The 22,105-nt window shown below is 37.5% G+C and overlaps 3 protein-coding genes across 3 annotated transcripts; 1 reads left to right on the forward strand and 2 right to left on the reverse strand.

Moving 5' to 3' along the window:
* Positions 1–725: 725 nt before the first annotated feature.
* On the reverse strand, positions 726–2,111 carry LOC115922849 (ubiquitin-protein ligase E3A-like). The gene is made up of 2 exons (XM_030982581.1): positions 2,012–2,111; positions 726–1,129 (listed from the first exon to the last, which is right to left on the reverse strand). Exons 1-2 carry the CDS (start codon positions 2,064–2,066, stop codon positions 849–851), a joined length of 336 nt encoding a protein of 111 aa, XP_030838441.1. The 5' UTR covers positions 2,067–2,111; the 3' UTR covers positions 726–848.
* A 296-nt stretch (positions 2,112–2,407) lies between these two features.
* Positions 2,408–13,366, reverse strand: LOC593161 (probable E3 ubiquitin-protein ligase HERC4). Its single transcript, XM_030982604.1, has 6 exons — positions 13,139–13,366; positions 12,068–12,175; positions 6,874–6,998; positions 5,415–5,576; positions 3,743–3,975; positions 2,408–2,445 (listed from the first exon to the last, which is right to left on the reverse strand). Exons 1-6 carry the CDS (start codon positions 13,364–13,366, stop codon positions 2,408–2,410), a joined length of 894 nt encoding a protein of 297 aa, XP_030838464.1.
* A 7,439-nt stretch (positions 13,367–20,805) lies between these two features.
* LOC115922850 (probable E3 ubiquitin-protein ligase HERC6) lies at positions 20,806–22,056 on the forward strand. Its single transcript, XM_030982582.1, has 2 exons — positions 20,806–20,998; positions 21,784–22,056. The coding sequence occupies exons 1-2, from the start codon at positions 20,830–20,832 to the stop codon at positions 21,990–21,992; spliced, it is 378 nt and encodes a 125-aa protein (XP_030838442.1). The 5' UTR covers positions 20,806–20,829; the 3' UTR covers positions 21,993–22,056.
* The last annotated feature ends 49 nt before the right edge of the window (positions 22,057–22,105 follow it).

Below are 22,105 nucleotides of genomic sequence, written 5' to 3' on the forward strand. Positions count from 1 at the left end.
AGAAAAGGGAAGATAAATGTATATATAGAGAGAGAGAGAAAGAGAGAGAGGGGGGGGGGGGGGTAAAGTAAGGAGTGACACATGATTGCACATATCATTAATAATAATTCCAAACATAACATTTCATGACTAAACAGTATCATGAGAAAGCATCATTCTTTTTACTGCTACTTTGAATGCAAACTCTGAGTGAATCTTTCATTTGATCCAAATGCAGGGAATTCCGGGCCACTTTGTATTTATTGATAAATGTGCCGAAGCAGTTTTGGGATTGGATAGGTGAAATTTATTAGACTGTCTTGTTGGATAAGAATGTAGGTCTTTGTATATCTTTAAAAGGGCAGCTAGAGCAGGAGGCAATTGGGAGTGGTAAAGACGAAACATAAAGAGTGCATTCTGTAAAAATTTGATACCAAAATTTTGAGGGAATTCAATTTAAAAAAAAAGGGGGCGCTGTGATCTCTCATAGCGAGAACCAGTACAAATACGTCTTGACTCTTTTATATCCTAGAATTGAATCGTTTAGACATTTCGAATTTGCCCTTATTAATAAGAAAAACTGAGTATCCTATGTGCCTTTGTCACTCGCAGAAATATAAGCCTTTAATTATTTATATATTATCCACATTTCTTTTAGATCCCTTGTTGACCATACATTGCGATACAAACGAATATCACTAGCGATATTGTTTTCGATACTACATCCGCAATAAGTAATATATTTAGCATTATTCCCTAATTTCAGTTGGGTTAATACAGGGACCACCAGTTTCCAGTTGGGGATTGGTTTCAGGGTTTCGCTCAAACAGTCTCTCCCTCCAATCCTCCATCATCTGTATTCGTCACTGCTAGGCAATATGAAATGGGCAGTTGTAGAAAGACAGAATAAACATCAAGCGATCCTTGACGACCTCTTTACTCGTGTACATAGGAAGTTTCAGTGTGCGGTCATAGTCGTCGTTATCGCAGCAGTGGGCCACTGGACACAATCTCGACAACCTGTCTTCGCTAGACGCCTCGTCGTCGTGATCGTCGACGGCACGGTCTCTGGGGATCGGGAGTTCAACGATGGTGAGGCTGAGGTTCTGCAATCCACCGATCGGTACGCGATCAGACCCCGCCACAAACACTGCATGAAAACGAAGCACAGACATGCATTGTAATTTTGGGCCACAGACAAAACGTAACTTTGATTTTGCTTTAAAGGGAGAGGATCGACAGCCCGCCCCCCCCCACACTCAGTGTTATTTAGGGTAAGCATATGCATGTTCCCTCCTTTTGAAAACACCCCCTAAATCCGGTGTGTAAAGTCAATACGGGCCGGATTTTTGTGTACTACGAGCCGGACTTTCGTACGTGAAAAGTTCCCCTTTACCGGACATTTTGAGAACACGCATGGTCTCCTTCCGTTCATGGAGTGGGGGAGGGGGGGGGGGGGATGGGGTCGAAAGTTTACATTTGTAGAAGGTCGTAATTCGCCGACACCAGACTTTGTGGAAATATCATTAATGGATGTAAAAGTCTGCACATAGCATATTCGTACGTAGTCCATGAAGAAATACCACCTAGTCTCTCGGAGAGTGTATGGCTAAGGAAAATGTAAGATAATGACTTTTATGGGGAATGGGTGGAAAAAGACATAGCATTAAATAAGGTCTGTTATCATTATTATCATTCTCATTATTATTATCATTAAAATTAATACTGTGGATTTTTTAATTTTTGTTATTTGTTAGATTTTTTTTTATTTGTTTGGGTGTTGTTGTTGGTGATCCAACAGGTGTCGGCAACAGGATTTCAATGAGTTAAATGTTGGATAAACGAAAAGCACAACAATAGGTGCTCGGGAAGAGAGGAAGTCGGGGGGGGGGGAGGGGGTTGGGGGCTTCTAGTTTTTGTAGAGAGGCAGACGTTGTGGGGGGGGGGCAACATGTCTGTCTGTGATCTCGTAGCAGGAAAAGATGTGTCTGTAGCATATAGTATCAAGACTCAGCCAAAGTTTCCCTCTTACCTAGAAACTTTCTTTTCTGGTCATCGTCTAGAGCGTGAAAGACTTCCCAAAACATCTTGATGGTTGAATGCGAGTCCGTGTAGGGCGTTATATAGCTTGTAGACTGGAGAATTTTAAATGAAAAAAAAATAACGCTTACTCTTTTTACCTGGAAATTATCCATTTCAAACATTCTGAAGCATTCAAAGTTTCAGGTCTCACAGTAATGCGTAAAGCGTATGGTCTACATGTCACGTGTTCGAAAGACTTTTTGATATATCAACTAAGGGCAATGTCAACACCCCGTTGTATTGCCTAAAAAAATCGTGTAATTTCATATTATTGTGATGTTCACATATTTCAATAGATGACGCATAAGGCTATACCGAAATTGGCCAAGGTTAATATTGAGCAAATCTAGGACATCCTGTTCTGCATTGTTGTCTCCTCAGTTACTAGATAGCAAAACCTAAGGATTTAAATTTATAACAATTTTTAAAAATAAAGTGCCTTCATTCGCCGTTCTCCCCGAAGATATATAGGGTAATTAAATGATGTGATCTTACAACTGACAAACTACTGGGTAAAAAAGTGCCATCGATAGTAATTATATTTTTCCCCAACTTTAGGTATGGGAAGTAAATATTCTATATTTTGGCCCCTAATTGGACAAACATTTACCCTAGTTGTGTAAAAAAAGAAATGCCTATAGTTGGTTGGATACGTAATTAACCTCGTGCCGGGCAATTTTGTATCCAATTACTTAGGAGTGATCTTTGGTTTTGGAAAGTGGCAGATCCATGCGTTTAATTTAGCTAGCCATTACTGACATCATACGAGACCGACAGCTCATATCATTGACAGCCCACAAGACCAACGAGAAGTCAGTCTTGTGTCAGTCTCGTAGGCCGGCCGTCACCTGTGAGAGTCTGGTAACTTCGGCTAAGAGCGATAGACTTTCCTCTCAGAACATACCGCTTGAATTCATTAGAATTCAAGAACGGGACATCGTTCTTTTAATAAGGGTAGAATAGAGGACCGTTGTAAAATAGGCCTATAATAATTTCAAGTTTCCACCTTTAAAACATTTCACAAAATACAGTTGGTTATTGTGTTTTGAAAATATATACATCGTTTTGCATACGGATTTATGTTTATGGTATCGTAGGCCTCTCTTATGGAAAAATCACAGTGTTACCACATAGTGAACCACACTATGTACCACATAGTCAAACACAATGTGGTACCACAGCGTGCTACCGCATGTGGGCCACATGTGGAAATATGCTTGAGGACCGGTTTAATATCAAATGGTCCAACTGGAGATATGTTATCAGTCAGTTATCGACTGGTCCAACAGGAAATAAGCTCACAGACTACGTGGATATTATTTTGTGGTAAACCACATACATGCTCTCAAATTCTCACACTGACAATATACTGTGATCACAGAGTTTGCACATAGTTAAATACAAACCATACTGTTGTAAATATGTGTCACGTTGTGTTAAATATGTACGACTATGTGGTAAACCACATGATTTGAACCCCAAACTGTGACTATACTGTGAACATAGAGTTAATACATAGTTCAATACATATACCACTGTGGTAAATATGTGGTACTCTGTGTCAAGTATGTCAGTTTATGTGGATATTATGTGGTAAACCACATGGTTTGAAACTTCACACTGTGACAACAATGTGAACACATAATGCCCACACAGTTTACACATAGTGGACTATGGGAACTTAGTGTGGCAACACTGTGATTATTCCATAAGGGCTGCCATACTGCCATACAGCCTACCTTCTCAAAGGCAACCCAATCGAAGTATTTCTCGCCATTGACGAGGGCCTCGAACTCGACAGGACTAAAAGTACCCAAGACTCCGATGTCACAGACTTTGTTGAACCCTTGTTGGAAGGCGGCAAATTGCGATGGAGCAAGGTAATCTCGTACCTTCTTCTTCACATACAGGTGTCTATGAGAAAAACGAGGCAGATCAGATGTTAAAGGTACTTTGTCCCATTTGCAGGCCCCAAAAATGAAAAGGTTAAATTCCAATGGCATTTTAAAGATAATACTAATTTAGAAATCCCCTTAAACAAAAGGGGCTTGAAAAGGTCTTTAAGTGGGAAAATAACGACTATTAGTTGTCAAATTGACTTAGGAGCTATAGAGCCAATAAGTTATAGTCTTGATTTCAAGACCATTGTACCGCATGGTCGTACGTTATATGCTGCGCAAAGATTCAATCAGTTTATTTTTGGCCATTACAAGAAGTGGGTTATTGATGTAGACAAATGCTCACGTACCCTTACAGCCCATTTTATGTATGTTATTACCGAAGAAGAAAAAAAGCCAGTCAGTCACTCAATAGTGTCTGGCAGTGAAGTCTAGCAAGTAAACGGGTTTCCTTGCATAATTCGAATATTAGGACACTGCTAACGTTTAAATTTCAAAGATAGGACATACATGACATATTCATAATTCCTTCAAAGTTCTACAGAATTTGAGGGTGACTGCAAAAGGGACATAGTATCTTTAAAGGAAACCTCACCCCAAAAAATAACTTTACTTATTCTAGATTTATTATATTCTTGCCCATTAATCTACAAAGTGTATGGGAGAGGCCTGAAGCAAGAATAATGTATAGTTTCTCAGCATTACATGGGCATCGACATTTTCTTGATAACGTGACGTACTATGTAAAGTCGTTTATGAAGCAAATGCATCGACATTTATGGATGCTTCCTTCTCAGGTGTGTGTGGTGATCAAGCATTTCATTTACCTGCTACATGTATTATCCTTTTTACTACAATTGCCAGAACGCAAATTGCATACATAAGTTGGTGCTCTTCTCGGATGAAGGTTTCCCATAAATGAAAAAGATTTTCAACTGCTTTAATTAAGTTATTTAATGAATTAGTTACAATATTATTGTTTCTCTGTTATATATTTTCCACTAGTTGTAATTTCTATCTTGTCAGCTATGATCGTCTTTACGGCCTTACGAAGAGCAACATGGACACACGAATTCAACACGAAAAGGAACATTCGCAAGGTCTTCGGGCAATTTTTTGGCATGCCAAAGATTTTGCCACCGCTCACGAAGTACTGTTGCTCCTGGAGCCTGAAAAACTCCACTAGCGGTCATACGATGGCTTAAGATGCCCTCACGAATGGCCCGATGTTTTTACGGTCAGAGCCGAATTTGAACATTTCCTACATCGTGTGTCCATGTGGTGTCAACTTCGAGACTGTGGGACGCGGGCATTGAATGTGAAGTACAGAGCCTTTGCAGTATGCTGTCAGCCTAGTCTCACTGTGCAGACACTGTTACGCACAGCGACTGACATGAGTTTGTGGCTGCAAACTATTTGACACGGCCATTTACAGTGCAACCTAGGTTTTCTTACACATTTGCTTTGGTGACCTCGACTCTGTCTCCATTTTCTACCTGTAGCTCGTCACCACGGCAACTCCCAGACACCTCTTCCTCCGTCTCATGCAGTCGTTTCGACATTTGATCTGCGAAGTCCTTGTCCAGCTCTCTAATCTCCTCCATTTCTTCCTTGGGGCTTAAGATCAACCATTTAAATAAAGAAACAGGCATGCGTTATGTAAAGAACATATATATATTTCAGGACATTGTCTCAAAAAGAGTGTCGATTGGTCAGAATTAATTTCAAGTCCCCCAGTCAATACTAAACGTAGTTGCCATTGATATCTAGTTGCAGTATATGCAAGGCTGACTGTGTGAACAATTTCTTTTAAATCGAGTAATAGGTACCTGGAACAGTTTACCAGCTACAGGTGTTGATATCGATCAGTACCTTCAGTGGATTCTTTTCAGAATCGGCATGATAAACCGCGGATGAATGCTGTTTTTGTGTATGATTTTGATAAAGTTAGACTGGTAACTTACATATACTCATGTCACACTCGGAGTGCATTTCATACTGATTGGCCTCACCCCTTTCATGGTTGTTTTGTTCTTAGCTTCGATTTTCTATTGGAACCACACTTTCTCCTTGCCACATGCGAATATGCAGTGGAATTTGTTTCTAATTACTCGAGAGGATGAAGAAGCTGTTTTCATTCGAAGTGATCGAAAAACAAGCTTTCTACGTCTTCAAAAGCATCGTTGATTAAAGTAAAGTAAGTAGTAGATAATTAATGAGTGATTGAATTGAAACACAACTTCTTATTAAGACGGTAAACCCTAGTATTAAACAGAAGAAAGAATACTATAGATACTATATTATCTTGGTCCTCATTGTGTTACTTGATAGGAGCAATGTACGACACCAAGTTTTAAGCATTGTCTACTTGGGGGCGGAGAGGTGCCTGAATAAGTAAAGTTTAGTTTTTAAAACAGGCCACACCCCCATTCTTTTGCAATTTGGTTTGATTTGATTTGATTTGATTTTCTTCTGCATTCATGTAAGTGAACAGTTTTTTGATAACAATAATAATATATAGTACAATACATTTTTTTTTACAATGAATCATAAATAAGCAAATACATACATACATACATTATATATATATATATATATATATATATATATATATATATTGTTATTTTCAAAAACAAAATGATAAACTGTCATGAATATAAAATTACCTCAAACATTATGAAATTATTTGCGGAATAAGGACTGTCATTGTAAATTGTGAATTTGCCGCCAAGGCTTGAAATATCCCACTACTATTAACCTCACCTGGGTGGATTGTGGGAATCATGGCAACAGTTTCGCGGTGATGATTCGAAACCCACCATCTATGGTTCAAGGTACAGTAGCGGACTCATCCATTGACCACGACACTTCTTACAATTATTGTAAAATTATTTTAAAAACAAACTGTTCCTACCCTTTTCCAAGCAGCTTCGCATAGAGTAGTTGTGGGAAAGCTGGCAATGGTACAAGTGCGTTGTTGAACAACGACAGCCCAAACAACAGACCACACATCTTCGCTGTATCCTTGGTGGGACATTCCTGTTATATTCAAAAAATTATTATCTGGTATAAAGCAATGATTAAATTTAACGTGCATTATTGCACACAAAATGATACTGATTGCATGAAATGGTGTACTTAGTATTTAGAGCGATACTGAACTGATGTACTTTCTGCCATAGCGTACTGTTAATTGCACAGCGTCATCTTATAGTCAACGTTCATGGTCTAAGTTCACTGAATATGCAGTTGGTCAGGAAGATCACATTTTACTATTTAGTATATCCTATGATATTCTATCCTTTATCTATTTTCACAATTTTGAAGTACATAACAACATTTTTGACAGTTTTTGAAGACCTATGATTGTCAGTTCTTGGTTTTTGTTGTAATAACTTTAATTTCTTCATGATCTTGGCTACCGATCTATAACTTTATAATAGAGTAAGCCGTTATAAGTTTGAGGACGATTTGATAATCCCTTCACATATTTTGTCTGATGATATATAATCCTTGTTTTGTTACCTTGCAAAACTTTTCGTGAGGCAGAGTGCTTGAATATAGCACAGGCTTTAAATGCTTCTCTAAAGTAACATTTTATAAGACTGGATTGGAGGTTAATGGGGTTCGGAACCAAATGTGATGAGTTACATGTATATATCATTTTAAAGCTTAGAATGTTACCTTTTAGAACCAAAAATAAACTAGATTATCGTTTATGGCGACTTTTCAGTGGTTTTGTGGTGCCTGATCTTCACGATAGTTACATAATTATTTCTCATGAAATTATGGATGAGGTATATTCAATCGGATGCCACTAAAACCATTGACATTGATTAACACTTGAGGAAACTATGGCTAATTTCGAAAAAAATCGCGAAAATAGGTTAAGCCAAAATAGTTCAGTCTGGAATTTGAGCAAAGCGCAAATCAGGCATCAGTTGCAGTTAGCAATAATTGATTTCATCCATCAGTTTATCTTTAGCTTTACATCTGCAAGCGTGCACCCCTACCCCTCCCACACAAATATGCACTCACACGCACATGATGTTCCAGATCATTGTCTTCTGCACTGAATTTCCATTTTCCTTTAGCGTTCTGACAGAATGTAACACAGCACAGAAGATGTTACATATGGTTCCGATTGTTATAAAAGAAAGATAAAACGAATCATTTCCTTTGTTACATGTCTATCATCATACTTTCATGATGTGTTGCTCTCTGACGCATGTGGAAACATGTAGTGTAAGGCATGTCGATATAGTTCATATCGACATGTCTCTGAAGAAAACAAGGTACTACCTGTGTCAATTAATGTTTCCTTTCTTAACCCATTGCCTACTGGGACTCTATGGCAATAAATTAATTTAGTAGTCATTGGGTTAAATGCATCGTTTAACAATGTTAAATATGATATGCATGGCCCTACGTGTTATCAGTGTCTGTGATATGGTGTAATATCTGAGCCCTAAACAAATTGCGCTTCAAAATGATCAAGAAGTGCCTCAAAAACGTAATAATCTTTGAATAACCGGTTTTACCATACTCGTTTTGCCGAATAGACTTTAGTGTTAAAAATTGGTAACTCCAATCATAAATATCTTGATAATCAGACAGGCGATCGGCTTGTAAAAGACATGGAGTTCCTGACTGACCTGAAGGTTTATAATTATCATTGCAGCATTGCAGAATCTGAGACAAAGTTACGGATCCCTTTAAATTTCTAATTCACCTTGCACCCGGACCCCACTCAGGGTACGCATATGCGTGTTCCCTTCTTTTGAAAACACCCCCTAAGTCCGGTGTGTAAAGTCAATTTTGTGTATGTACGAGTCGGACTTTGGTGCGTGAAAAGTACCCCTATACCGGACATTTTAGTAACACGCATGCGGCCATTCCGACCCCGGAGGGGGGGGGGGGGGGGGGACTAACACTTTGTCTCTCGGATATGGTGAATTTTAAGATGAACTAGAAATTTAAAGAAGAAAATAATGTCAATGTGAGAATCTCTTCCTGTCCCTGCATTCAATCATTCCAACACTATCCAGACAAAAATGGGTAATGATCTCTCAAAGATCATCACCCAATAAACAGAACACCAAAAAGTAACCTCTTTTGGGAGTGTATTTTAAGTGATTTTAAAGTATAGTGCCTTTTGAACTAGATTTAAACGTTATCGACACGTGCCTTCATTTAAACAAAAAGGTACACCTGTTCACGTTTTCATCTAACCTAAAAACCACCAGTTTATCACGCGACTGGAGTAACGTGATTCCACTTACCTCTGTAAATCAAGTATTTATGACCAAATAACCACTTGACCAAGCCACGAGTTTTTTGTCAGTTAACCGATGGTGGCGATAAATACGTAATTAGTTGGTCTTGTAAGCACCTTTATTGATTGGTTTCATAGGTTATCCAAGGTTGATGGTAATAATCACGTTACTTACACCGGCTAATCGTCTTATTGTTCTGTCCGTGAATCTCTGGTTATATTCAACTAATAATTCTGAGGTGTCTTACACACCTCTTTAAAAGGTTTCAAAGTTACCATAAATTTCTTGGTTATGATCACGTGGCTCAAGCTGATTACTAATCTAAGCTGTGAAAACGTGATATGTAGGTGTGAAAATTATTAAGTGTTTTAAAACACCTTTTCAAATGTTAGTCAAAGCTGCCATAAGTTCCGCGGTGATGATCTCGTGACTCAAACGGATTATTGATCTAAGCTGGTCATACGTGACTTTTAGGTGTGAAAAATTAGTCATTATTAGGTGTCTTAAAACACCTATTTAAATGGTTTCAAAGTTACAATAACTTTCTTGGTGATGATCACGTAGTTAAAACTGATTACTAATCTAAGCTGTGAATCCGTGATATTTAGGTGTGAAAAATTAGTAATTATTAGGTGTCTTAAAACACCTATTTAAATGGTAGTCAAAAGTTGCCAGCAGTTCCGCGGTGATGATCTCGTGACTCAAACGGATTATTAATGTAAGCTGGGCATACGTGACTTTTAGGTGTGAAAAATTAGTCATTATTAGGTGTCTTAAAACACCTATTTAAATCGTAGTCAAAGTTGCCAGCAGTTCCGCAGTGATGATCGCGTGACTCAAACGGATTGTTAATATAAGCTGGATATTCCGTGTTTTCCATGTGTGAAAATGAGTTATTCTTGGGTGTCTTGATGGTTTTACAGTTACCATTTAAGTTCCGTGGTGATAATCCCGTGACTGTTGGCGTATTTCTATTTTCACCAGTTGATAACTGACTGTTGGCATATTTTCATTGCACCAGTTGATAACTGGAGTGTGCATATTTCCAGTTGCACCAGTTGATGACTGAGCGTTGGCATATTTCGAGTTGACCCAGCTGACACTAATTCATTTGCATATTGAATATGGGGTGCGTGCAGATCTATGTTTTTTAAACAATTTATCTGAATTTACAGCATATTTCTTAATTACTGATGATTTAGTTATATGCAATTCATTTCGAAAATACTACAAATATAAATTACCAGTTATTAGGACATTTCGCTACTTCGTATAAATAGTTAAACATGAATAAGGGAAACATTAACTGTGAACTAAAATAATTTCAATAAAGTACAAGTATACGATTTTTTTTCGATTAATTCAATTATGTAAGTCTACTTATTACCAATGCCCTTACATTGGAAATACAGACGTACCAGTATTGAAGTATTGTTGCTGTTCAACTGGTTGGAAGTTTTACCAAATGGTTCTAATGGCTCAGCTAGACCAGTTGAATTATAACTGGCCTGGATCAACTGGATCATTTAGCCCATTTCAATTTCCAGGGTTACCAGTTGGCATTAAATGGTTCATCAACTGGACCAGTTGCAACTAGCTTTCTCTTCTGGGATGTTTGCACCCCCCCCCACCCAACCCCCTCTAATCCCAAACTGCTTCCGGCGCGCCTGGACGTAATTATGGAAGATCCCAGACACGATGTTCAGAAACGGGATGAGAAACGTCATTATTTTGGTTCATTTATTGTGTAACATTTGCGTAATTATTGGGTTGAACGCGGGTTACAGTAACAAACTTCCTCTTCGACGTAAATTTCACGTGAATGAAGAACATGATTCATCTCAAGTCAGCCTCGTAATATTCACGTGAATTTCACGCAGATATTTTGACTGAAACTATCACTAACGCTTCACGTGTTTCTGTGACGCGATAATTTCGTGTATGAAGATGTAATTTCATAACCAAACAAACACGGGAGTATTAGGTTTACAAACCATGGTCTCCAAGGTAGGGATAATCACGTTATCATAATGGTGATATTGCAGTGACAATTGCGTGATTCAGTGTACGTGTGTTTCAAGTTACCTAATGCAATAAACGTATTAACACATTTACGTAAATGTCCGGTGTTTGAAGAACGTAACTCTCCTCAAGTCGATACCTTGATATTGACGTGATTTTCACGTGATTTTGTTTATTGGGCACAGAGATCATTACCCATTTTTTTCTCCAACAGACTGTTGGAAAGATATCACAAGCAATGATAGTGGTGACGGGGGCAGTGGCGTATCCACTCAGCAAGGGTAAAGGTAGCTAGTGGAGTTCGTCCTTGTAATGAAGGATAAACCCAGTGCTATTGCGGCAAAATGAAGGGGCTACCCATTTACACTAACGGAACCCCTGCCCTGCATGTACTAGGTACAGTGTTTAATATCAAACGATAGTTCAAATCAATTATTGGTTGTAAACAGAATTTATGCAATCAATAAATGCCTGATTTGCTCTTTGATCCATTCCAAGGCTTTTTTCCGCAAACCAATTTTCGCGAGGTTTTCGAAATTAGCCAGTGCACACTCAAGCGTAAAATATATTTCCATACTTTTTGTGCCATACGATTGAATAGATCATCACCCATAATTTCATAAGCAAACTTCATACATATTATGCAGATGATATTACAATTTTTGAGGATATTTTCAAAGTGTGTATTTGTTTATACGCACTGTGCAGTGCAAAAATTGTTATATAACACACCAGTGCACGTATTAGAAATGTGTAGTGTCACGTGATACCTTCTCACCCAATAGGATGCTCTCTAAAAACAAACATTACCTCTCTGAACCAGACTTGTGACTGGGTCGGGTCATCTTCGTTGATATGTCGGAAAAGGACGCTCTTTTCCGGGTCCAGAAGTTCGTCAAACACGAGCCGGAAAAATTCCTAAAGTTTCAGGAAGGAAGTCAAAGTACACAATGCAAAGTCGTTTTTTTTCACAGAGAAAGAACAAATATGAATTTCATAACTAATTAAATGATATTTTCGTTCACCATTGGGTTATCTACTTTCATTTCATAATTTCTCATACTAGTTTTAATGCAATTTACATTTTTTACATTAAAAATTATTCAAGTGTGTATAATTATAATGATAGTGGTGGCACTGGGGATATCTTGACCAGATCTTGACCAGACTACCCCCCCCCCCCCAAAAAAAAAAAAAAAAAAAGCAGCACATACTGTTGTACAGTAGAACTAAAATATGTGAATGATTCAATACTCAATTTTGTTTGGTAGTCATTTTTTCTGTTGATTTTCAAGTTTCGGAATATTATGTGGAGGAATTTCATCGGCGTTATCAACTCGTATGTGTATGTTTAGGAAAGATATTATCACCTTTCATTTATCAAAATAGAATCCGGAGAAGATTTGTTTTACCTTACTAAACCTTTATAATACTAATCTCTTACAATATTGATATCTTTAAAATATTTATCACTTACGATGCCAATTTCTTACCACACCTATATCTTACAATGAATATCTTAGCCTACTTATCCCTCATAATTATCATCACACTGATAGTTACAGATATATACTTACCCCGTACCAAACTACTAATCCCAAACCACGCTAATCTTTCACCTTATATAAATATATGCTATATTAGTCCCTTACCATACTATTCTCTTACTATAATAATCAATAATCTCTATTTAGATTACCATACTAATCTATCATATTAATTCATTATCGTACTAATAACTCACCACATCAGTCATTTCAAAATTAATTTTTTACCATGCGTATCCCTCAGCACATTTATTTGTTACCGCACTTACCGCACTTATCCTTTACCACACTATTATTTTACCATATCCAATCTGTTATCCTACTAATTACTTACCACACTCAGTGCTCCCTCGTCAATGCCCCTTTCCCCTTCAAAGATAACCCTGAGAGGTTTCTGAAGGGTAGACTTGGGGAGACTAAACATCTTAGCGAGTTGCTCCCGGACACTCCTCCCGAAGATGTCATCCCGCTTTACCTTGAGCTTAAGGTGTGGATGAGACTTGGGAGAGGTGAGTGGGACGAGATGACGGAAAGAATAGTACAAGTATTGTTGCCATTCCATCCTTTTTCTTTCATGTTCCGTGGCAATCTGATAATTTTTATAGATATTAAAGGTAATAGTTTTAAAGTTAAAGTAAAAGTTGAGCTGTGTTCATATTGTTGCATTGTGAGATAAACGGTGTGGATGCAATTGGAAATTATTTTTGTATTATTATTAATATCTATAATTACCATTATTAATATCTATTATCATTATTATTATTATTGTAGTTATTATTGTCATTATTATCATTATTGTTATTATTACTATGATTATAGTTGTTATTGTCGTTATTATTATCATTATTATTATAATCATTATCATTATCACAATCGCTTAATAGACGTCGAAATACCGACTGATATGTGCCTCCACACTTGAATTTTGTTCATTAACGCCTACACTGTACCTTTTGCTGGCTCTTGTGGCTGCTTTCTAACAGATTTGCCTTTTCCTTCAGATCAATTAGGAATGGATATGACATCGAAGAAAATTCTGTCGTCTTCTTTGTGCATGTTTGATCGTCAACTCTGTTTGTTGCTACGACAAGCAGCCAGTGAAAACGAATTTGTAAAATCAAATAATGGAAATGCAAGCAGAACAGAACTTTGTTATTCCTGGCTCATTTTTCATCATATGAAAGGACAGAAAATACCGCCCGCCAAATGACGTTTTGGTTTCCTCTCTTCAAATTGTTATTGATCACTCATGCGTGAAATATGCATCATATGAGTTGCATCAAATAAAAGAGGAGATTCTAAACTGTACAAATATGTGTCATTTATTGATCATAATTGTGATTAAGTTATGATAAAACATCGATAATTCTCGCTTTCGTTTTTTCTGGGACGCAAAGTATAGGCCCTAAATTTGCTCCATCTTTTCAGAGGCAGTTAATGGAATACCTGTAACTAGTTTACTATAAATTTGGGCATGTCATCCATGACCGATGGCGTATCCAGTATGATTGTGCCAGTTTCCCCCGCCCCCTCTCCCTCGCCCGGCACTCCCGTCTGAATGCCTTTCCCTATCATGCCTATACTGCAAGATTTAGAAAGTACATCGGTTACATTAAAGGCCGGTAAAGACCAGTTTTAGAAACGCCCCCCCCCCCTCTCAAAAAATGAAATGGTAGCTCTTATTACCAATCATATGAAAAAATATGTTATGACTAATACGTGATGATACAAGTTTTGCCGAGAAGCCGCCTACTTATTGATATATTTGGTAAATTAGTTTATTTATTTGGACGTGATAGATATTACGCACGTGTCGGGCACGTATACATCTTTCTGTGTACAGTGCTTGTAACATTACCAAGACAGGGCCAAATTTCTTTTTATTTTGATGATTCCAGAACTTTCCAGTACACACCAATACTTATATGCTACATGATCAACCTTTTCTGATCGATTCCACAACGTTTCTTTCACAATGCAATCGCATGACCAGAACTGATCTTCATTTAAGCGGGATTGTCAAATTTACATTATATTACGCTACCTAACCCACCCCCTCCCCCCCCCCACCACACCCTCCCCCCACCACACCCGGACCGAATACTACCGTTTAACAATTTTAAATCTGAGATGCATTTCGATTTCCAATCATAAATATCTTGATATAATCAGACAGGTGATCGGCTTGTAAAAGTCATGGGGTTCCTGACTGACCTAAAGGTTTATAATCAATCATCATTGCAGCACGAGCTAAATCCAGGATTTTGTTTCAGAATCTGAGACAAAGTTACCCAATCCCTTTAACCACAGCTCCACCTGCAGTTCTGGACCATACAAAGGCCACTTTATATATATATATATATATATATATATATATATATAGGGCATTTGTCTACTCTCCCTTTAGAATCAATTCAGAATTATCTGATTTTGGATGTAACAAAAACATGTAACTGATGGTATCTAGACTGAAGCAGTAATTGCAAGGAACCTCAGCCGAATGGGTGACGTTTAAAAATCAAAACATGTCGTCTCGCTAAAAGTAAATTTCATGATATTTCAACAATACACAATGATATTAAAATGGTAAAATTTGGAATTTAACGTAACTCACCACTGAATTAGCGTTTCTGTGGCACAAAATTTTGCACTGAGAAGTAGTCAAGATTTGAGCTCTATGCTTTACGACCTACGTCTATTCCTCATTTCGGTACAGCAAAACATGTCCAAGATAATCATCAAAGTAGACCCATGAACGAATATGGTCGTAACTCGATGTTGTAAACCTGTTTTTCTCAATGATTGTGGATGGAGGTTTGGGAATTCCCACGTATTGCGAAATGTAGGCATACAAGTACTTGCAATCATTAGTGTTTACAAAGCAGTTATGCTCAGGAACTGGGGAATCCCCGCCTGCTCTCGCTCTCTCTCTCTTTCTCTCTCTTTCTCTCTCTGCCTCTGTCTCTATCTCCGTCTCTGTCTCTATCTCTCTCCATCTCTCCCTCTCGCTGTCTCTGTCTCTAACTCACCTTCTCTCTCTCTCTCTCTCTCTCTCCCTCCTCATGCACGAATGCGTGTGTGTGTACGTGTGTCACGTAGCCTGAATGCAGTCCATGTTCACATAGGTTTTCGTGTATATAATAATGTCCAAAAAAGAAGAAGAAAAACACCACTAAATTTGAAATCAACTTTGTCCACCTCACTGACATTTCAATCGAGTTAGGATCTCATGGTGAATATTTATCAAAACGCTGTTAAACGTTATAAATTTATATATGTATTTTCACATCTGTTTTTATTTGAAAGCACGATAATAAATTAGCTCCTTTATGGCATCCGTCTGTTTAAATGTTTTGCTACAGTGTGGTTTCGTGCCATCTAGAGTTTAATAGTGGTTTAAACGTCGGCATTCTGTTCGAGGAGGCACGTTTCCGTTTTAAACAATAGCTAAATATTCATCACTGCTTCATGCAAACTGGTGCCGCAGGAGTCTTACTGCAAATGTATGATCGTGCTTCTCGCCATTAAAATCATAAATCACCCCTAAACATGTCTATGGTAAATAGAATAAATGGGTTTCTTTCCGTAAACTGACAGTGTGAACAAGAAATGCAATAAACGCTATTACCAACTGTATTACCAGCTGGAAAATATGAATCTAGCAAAATTCACACCATTCAATTTCAATTAAAACAAAATCAACAACAACAAAAATCAGCCTCATGCCGTATATATTACGTTTCCATCGATTGAACCCACGTACAGTGAGTAATTCAACAATCGGGTTGAACCCTACTTTACAGCCGCAAAAGTGACATTTTTACCGAATTCCACGGGCCGTTGTGTAAAACGGAAAGGCGCCTCTTTGGGGGGGGGGGGGGTCGAGATAAATGCACTGTAGCGAGAAAGAGAAAGAGAAAAGAGACGGCGGGAGAAAGAGAGGAAGAGTGAGTGAGAGAGAGAGAAAGAGAGAGAGAGAGAGCAGGCGGGGATTCCCCAGTTCCCGAGCATGACTGTTTTGTAAACAGCTGTGCATTGCATGTACGTTTATGCCTACATTTCGCAATAAGTGGGAATTCCCAACGCTCCATCCACAATAAAAGCGAAAAACAGGATTATATCATAAAGTTACGTACCATATTTTTTCATAAGTATACTCTAAAATCTATATTGGACATGTTTTGCCATACCGAAATGAGGAATAGACGTAGGTCGTAAGCATAGAGCTGAAATCTTGACTAATTCTGAACGCAAGATTTTGTGCCACAGAAACGCAATTCAATGGTGAGTTTTTATTTAATTCAAATTTTGGAATTTTTGTTATCCTTGTATATTGTTGAAGTATCATGAAAGTGACTTTGAGCCAAACGCCAGCCATTTGGATGAGGTTTGTTGCAATAACTGTTCCAGTCTAAATACCGTCAGTTTCATGTTTTTTTACATTAAAAATCAGACAATTCTGAATTGATGTTTAGCGGAGAGTGGACAAGCGCCCTATGAGTGGCATATTTATAGTCCAGAAATGCAGGCGGAGCCGTGGTTAATATCCTCCAGTCCATTTTTTCAACTGGTAATCATCTACTGGTTTCCAACTGGTAATCATCTACTGGTTTCCAACTGGTATCTACTGAAAACAACTGGTCTCAAATGGTCCACTCTTGTTTTATGGGTTTAAAACTGGAATCAACTGGTAGTGTACCAGAAAGGCCTATTGTTTTTAACTGGTATTAACTGGTGTAACAATTTAATACCAGTATGGCTAATTGGTTTCATCTGGAATTAACAGCATGCCAGTAGGGTCGATGGGTTTTAACTAGGATATACTGGTGCATGTGAAGTTTACCAGTTGTATCAACTGGTTTCAACTGGTACCAGTTGAATCCAGTTGAAACCAGTAAAATAAACTGGCACATATCCGAGTTCCGTCAACTGGAATCAACTGGTACCAGTTGATTCCAGTTACTGGAGTTACCAGTTATACTTGTACAACTATACTGGATACACCATTATACGAAATTCGTAAATCTATAGTAAACTAGTTATAGGCATTACCTTCATTACCTGAAAAGATGGGGCAAATTATTACGCTGTACATGTGACATGTCAAAAACAAGCAACGAATGACAAACAAAATGTGCCCTCTTCCCGGGCCGGACAATTATGGACTCGCCAATGGGTGTGGGTGTGTGCATGTGCGGTTGTGGGGGAGGACAACCTTTGACCCTAGACATCGTTACCCCCTTAATGTAAATATTGCCTCACGGTCCTTGCAAAATTATGCCATGTAAATCTTTTATTTCCTCGAACACAAAAAAATCTAACAAAATGCTTAGCATAAAGGTAATACTATTGATGTAGGTAAGGGTGAGGTGAAAGTGAGTTTTTTTTTTAGAGGGGGGGGGGGGGGGGGGGGGTGGTCTAAGACCAAACCGATAATCTTTTTCTTAAAGGTAAAGACCAGTTATGGTCATGCGATTGCATTGTGAAAGAAACGTTGTGGAATCGATCAGAAAAGGTTGATCATCTAGCATCTAGCATCTGCAAGGCTCTGGAATCATCAAAATGATAAGAAATTTGGCCCATTTTTCGTAAAGTTACAAGCACTATACAAAGAAAGATGTATATGGGACTACCCTATATCTCTCACAGACCATGAGAGAAACAAATTTACCAAATATATGAATTAGTAGGCGGTTTCCCGGCAAATTTTTTATCATCATGTATTATTCAAAACATATTCTTTCACATGATTGGTAATAAGAGCTTCCATTTCATTTTTTGAAATTGGGGCGTTTCCAATACTGGTCTTTACCTTTAAGTTAGTCATTTTGAAAAATACTTGTATATTCTTATATCCTACAAATTATCCACCGCCATTTCCCTTTGAATACAGTGTTTCCCCTGCAACACGATCCCGAATACTTTCGAGAAATCAATTTTAAAGCCCCACTGTCCTACTCGTAGCTACTTGCTCCTTCTATATAGAAAACTTCCTAAATCGGTGCCTGTTGGTCCCCATGGTCCTCTTTTTCTTATGTTAGTTGAGAACTGAGTTAAGGAGATAGCCACCTGTCAGTGACCTCGCTGTGTGGTCTAATCCCTTCTGGCCCAGTAGTAATGACGGTCTTTAAGTAATTTAATAGCCTTGTCCATAACCCAGTATAAATATTGAATAAGCGTATCAATGTGAATCTAAATATAATTTCAATGGAATATGCAAGGTACTGAACCTGCCCTTGAGTCGAATATTCAAATGCCTCTGTCATTTTCTTCTATGGGAATTCCCAGCTGTTGTTATTTCAAGATTTATTGACATAAAAAGAGACTGTGGGCTGTACGTGCAGAAGATATTTCGTCTATAAATAAGTACATATTGTAACAAAAAAATCATGGTGGAGTAAACCGGTTGCGGGAAATATTACCGTTGGTTTATGATGCGACAACACTGTGCAGTTTTTATACATACATCCTCATTTTTTGATGGACTTCGCTCCATAGTTCCTATTTTATAACTGAATGTAAATTGACATTTTCAAATTGAATGAATGCATTGAATCATTTTTTATCAGTTTGAAAGACTTTGATATGTTCATTAGTATTTAGTTTGTTTATTCAAATGCTACATGCATTCCAATCAACGTTTATTATTAAACAAAGAATTAATATGTTTAATATATGCATATAACAATGTCGGTGTCTTAAGTGTGGATCTGTGGTGAGCCAAGATCGTCTATTTACTTTCTTTCTGCATTGAGCTTAGGACATTATATGAGGCTATTTTCGAAAAATGCAAAGGTCTATATTTCACCTGATTTGAAAACAAATTACCTTCTATACTTGCAATACGTAATTACTATATATAAAACAGTATTTTGTTGAAACAGTCCACACTTCTGAAGAGGATACCACAAAATTTGTATACATGTACATAATACTTTCTGTGTGTTTTCTTCTGTTACTGTTATGAGTTTATATTCATGATTGTATTGCATGTATTGCGCCTCCTGGAAGTCCACCTCTACTGGTGAAAATGTGCCGCCCTCTAAAAATGTCAGAAACAAATAAATAGAGAAATGAATGTGCATAATAATGTCTCAAAAAGCACTTGCGTTTCAGAATTTGTTCGACCCGCAAAGGGATATCCATATTTTGTCCCAATCCACGTTTTAATGGCATTATCCTTTTGTGTTTTCTTAATTTAAGGGTGTAATTTGTCGTCATAAACACGTGTCTTTGCTAATATCACAGACGTATACAAACGATATTTATGTAAATGTTGTTAACATAATTAAAGGTACACCTCGCAAGGGAAGCACATCATTACGATAAGGTTCGGCCTACAAATTATTTTAACTGTACATGAGAGGCAGTTATGAGTTTTGAGAGGTAGTTTTTGTGCAAAACTAGTGACTACGCAGGGAGTCAAAGAAAGCAACCGAAGAGTTAAACTTGTAGTTCACTAAGAGTGTTGGGTATATTGCTGCTAGAGTACACAAATCTGCTTTGCATTGACAAATAATCTGTCTGGTTGAAGGAGTTTTTAGCATCCTTTGACTTTTTAATTCCCCCCCCCCCCCAACATTCGCTTGAGCCAGATGTAGTCCCAGCGGAACATATGCCCGAATGAGAGAGACTGAATATTATGTCTACTTCCTATGCTGTTATCCATACATTTCGAATAATATTTTCTTTCTTCTTTTTATCAAATAATGATTATGACAATATTATTCATTCCTGAGAGAACATTATAAATTAATCTCATTGACTTTTATTTTAGATTGACCAGTGAAGTTCTAAGATCTAAACTTTATCTATCAAGAATAAGTCATAATGTTGTCCCAATTATTTAATGATAAGAGGTTAAGAGAAATCATTCTAACTTCATGAGCAACAGTAAATACTGTCCTCAGATTATCTATATGACAGGTGCCCTAAGTATAGACATACAAGTATTTAATAAAAATTTATAATAAAGATTATTGTAACGCGATTCTTATTAACTGTTCTCAAATTAGAAACAATAAAATGGCAACATCGGAGGATAGTGATGTTGCCATGGTGCTTAGGAGAGGACCTTTAGAGAAGACACCAATAAGAGATGCATGCAGTAACTCAGAGTGCATCGCCATGGTTACATCCGAAAGGCGTGTCTACGTATGTGACCTGACAGATGCTAGCAAACAACACAAATATGGTAATTAAAAAGATATTAGGAATAACGATGATGATGGTGGTGATTATAAAGTCAATGATAATGATAGTAATAGCAATAATAATAAGAAGATGAAAAACAGGAACAAAAACAAGAAAAAGAAGAACAGCAAAAGAAAAAGAACAAGAACAAGAAGATAAGAAGAAAAAAAAGGAAAAAGAAGAAGAAGAAGAAGAAGAAGATGGGGAGGAACAAAAACAAGAAAAATAAGAACAAGAAAAACAAGAAAAACAACAATAATAAGAAGAAAAAGAAGAAGGAGAAGAAGAAGATGAGGAACTAGAACAAGAATAATAAGAAGAACAACAACAACTACAAGAACTAGAAGTAAAAGAAGAACAGCAACAAAGAAGAAGAAGAAGAAGAAGAAAGAGGAGGAAGGGGAGGAGGAGGAGGAGGAGGAGGAGGGGCATTTTTTTTTAAAACCCAGGGAGGGTATCCTTATCGGTAGTATACTTCTCTCCCTGAAGGCTTGCAATTAGGGGATAATCATTGTTTTATTAAAACTGTAGTCGTTGTGGGTCCAGATTGGCTTTGTATTTGATACAACAATTTATGAAGTTCACACGAAATATTTCATAAAATCTTCTAAGACCTTTAATAGACACAATTATAAAGGACGAATATTCATGCTTGTTAGTGCTATTTTGATTACTACTTTTCGTTCAATCTGAAGGTAAAAGAGAAGGTTTTATGTTTTTTTAAGTGGCCGGACATCCAACCCCGAATCTACTATTATCATAAACCTATTTTTATCATTGATAAAGTCAAGGTGAATTTCACGACATCGGAAGGCGATGGCAAACCTGATGTTGACATCGTGAGCGTGTGTTGTGGTCGACATCACTTCCTTGCTCTCTCTGCCGGTGGCAGGGTCTACAGCTGGGGCAAGAATAACTACGGACAACTCGGAAAGAAGAAACAAAAACGCTACAAAGGGCAGGAAAGAGAAAAAGAAGCTTTAGAGCCAAGGTGAACCAGTTTGACCATAATTCATTCATTCATTCATTTATTTATTCATATTCCACGATTTATTCAAGTTTATGACAGGGGATGTTACTTGATTTGAGAAAAAATGTAGACCAAAAC

The sequence above is a fragment of the Strongylocentrotus purpuratus genome, unplaced genomic scaffold (genome assembly GCF_000002235.5).
Source record: "Strongylocentrotus purpuratus isolate Spur 01 unplaced genomic scaffold, Spur_5.0 spur5_scaffold_12, whole genome shotgun sequence".
Taxonomy (NCBI): Eukaryota; Metazoa; Echinodermata; class Echinoidea; order Camarodonta; family Strongylocentrotidae; genus Strongylocentrotus; species Strongylocentrotus purpuratus.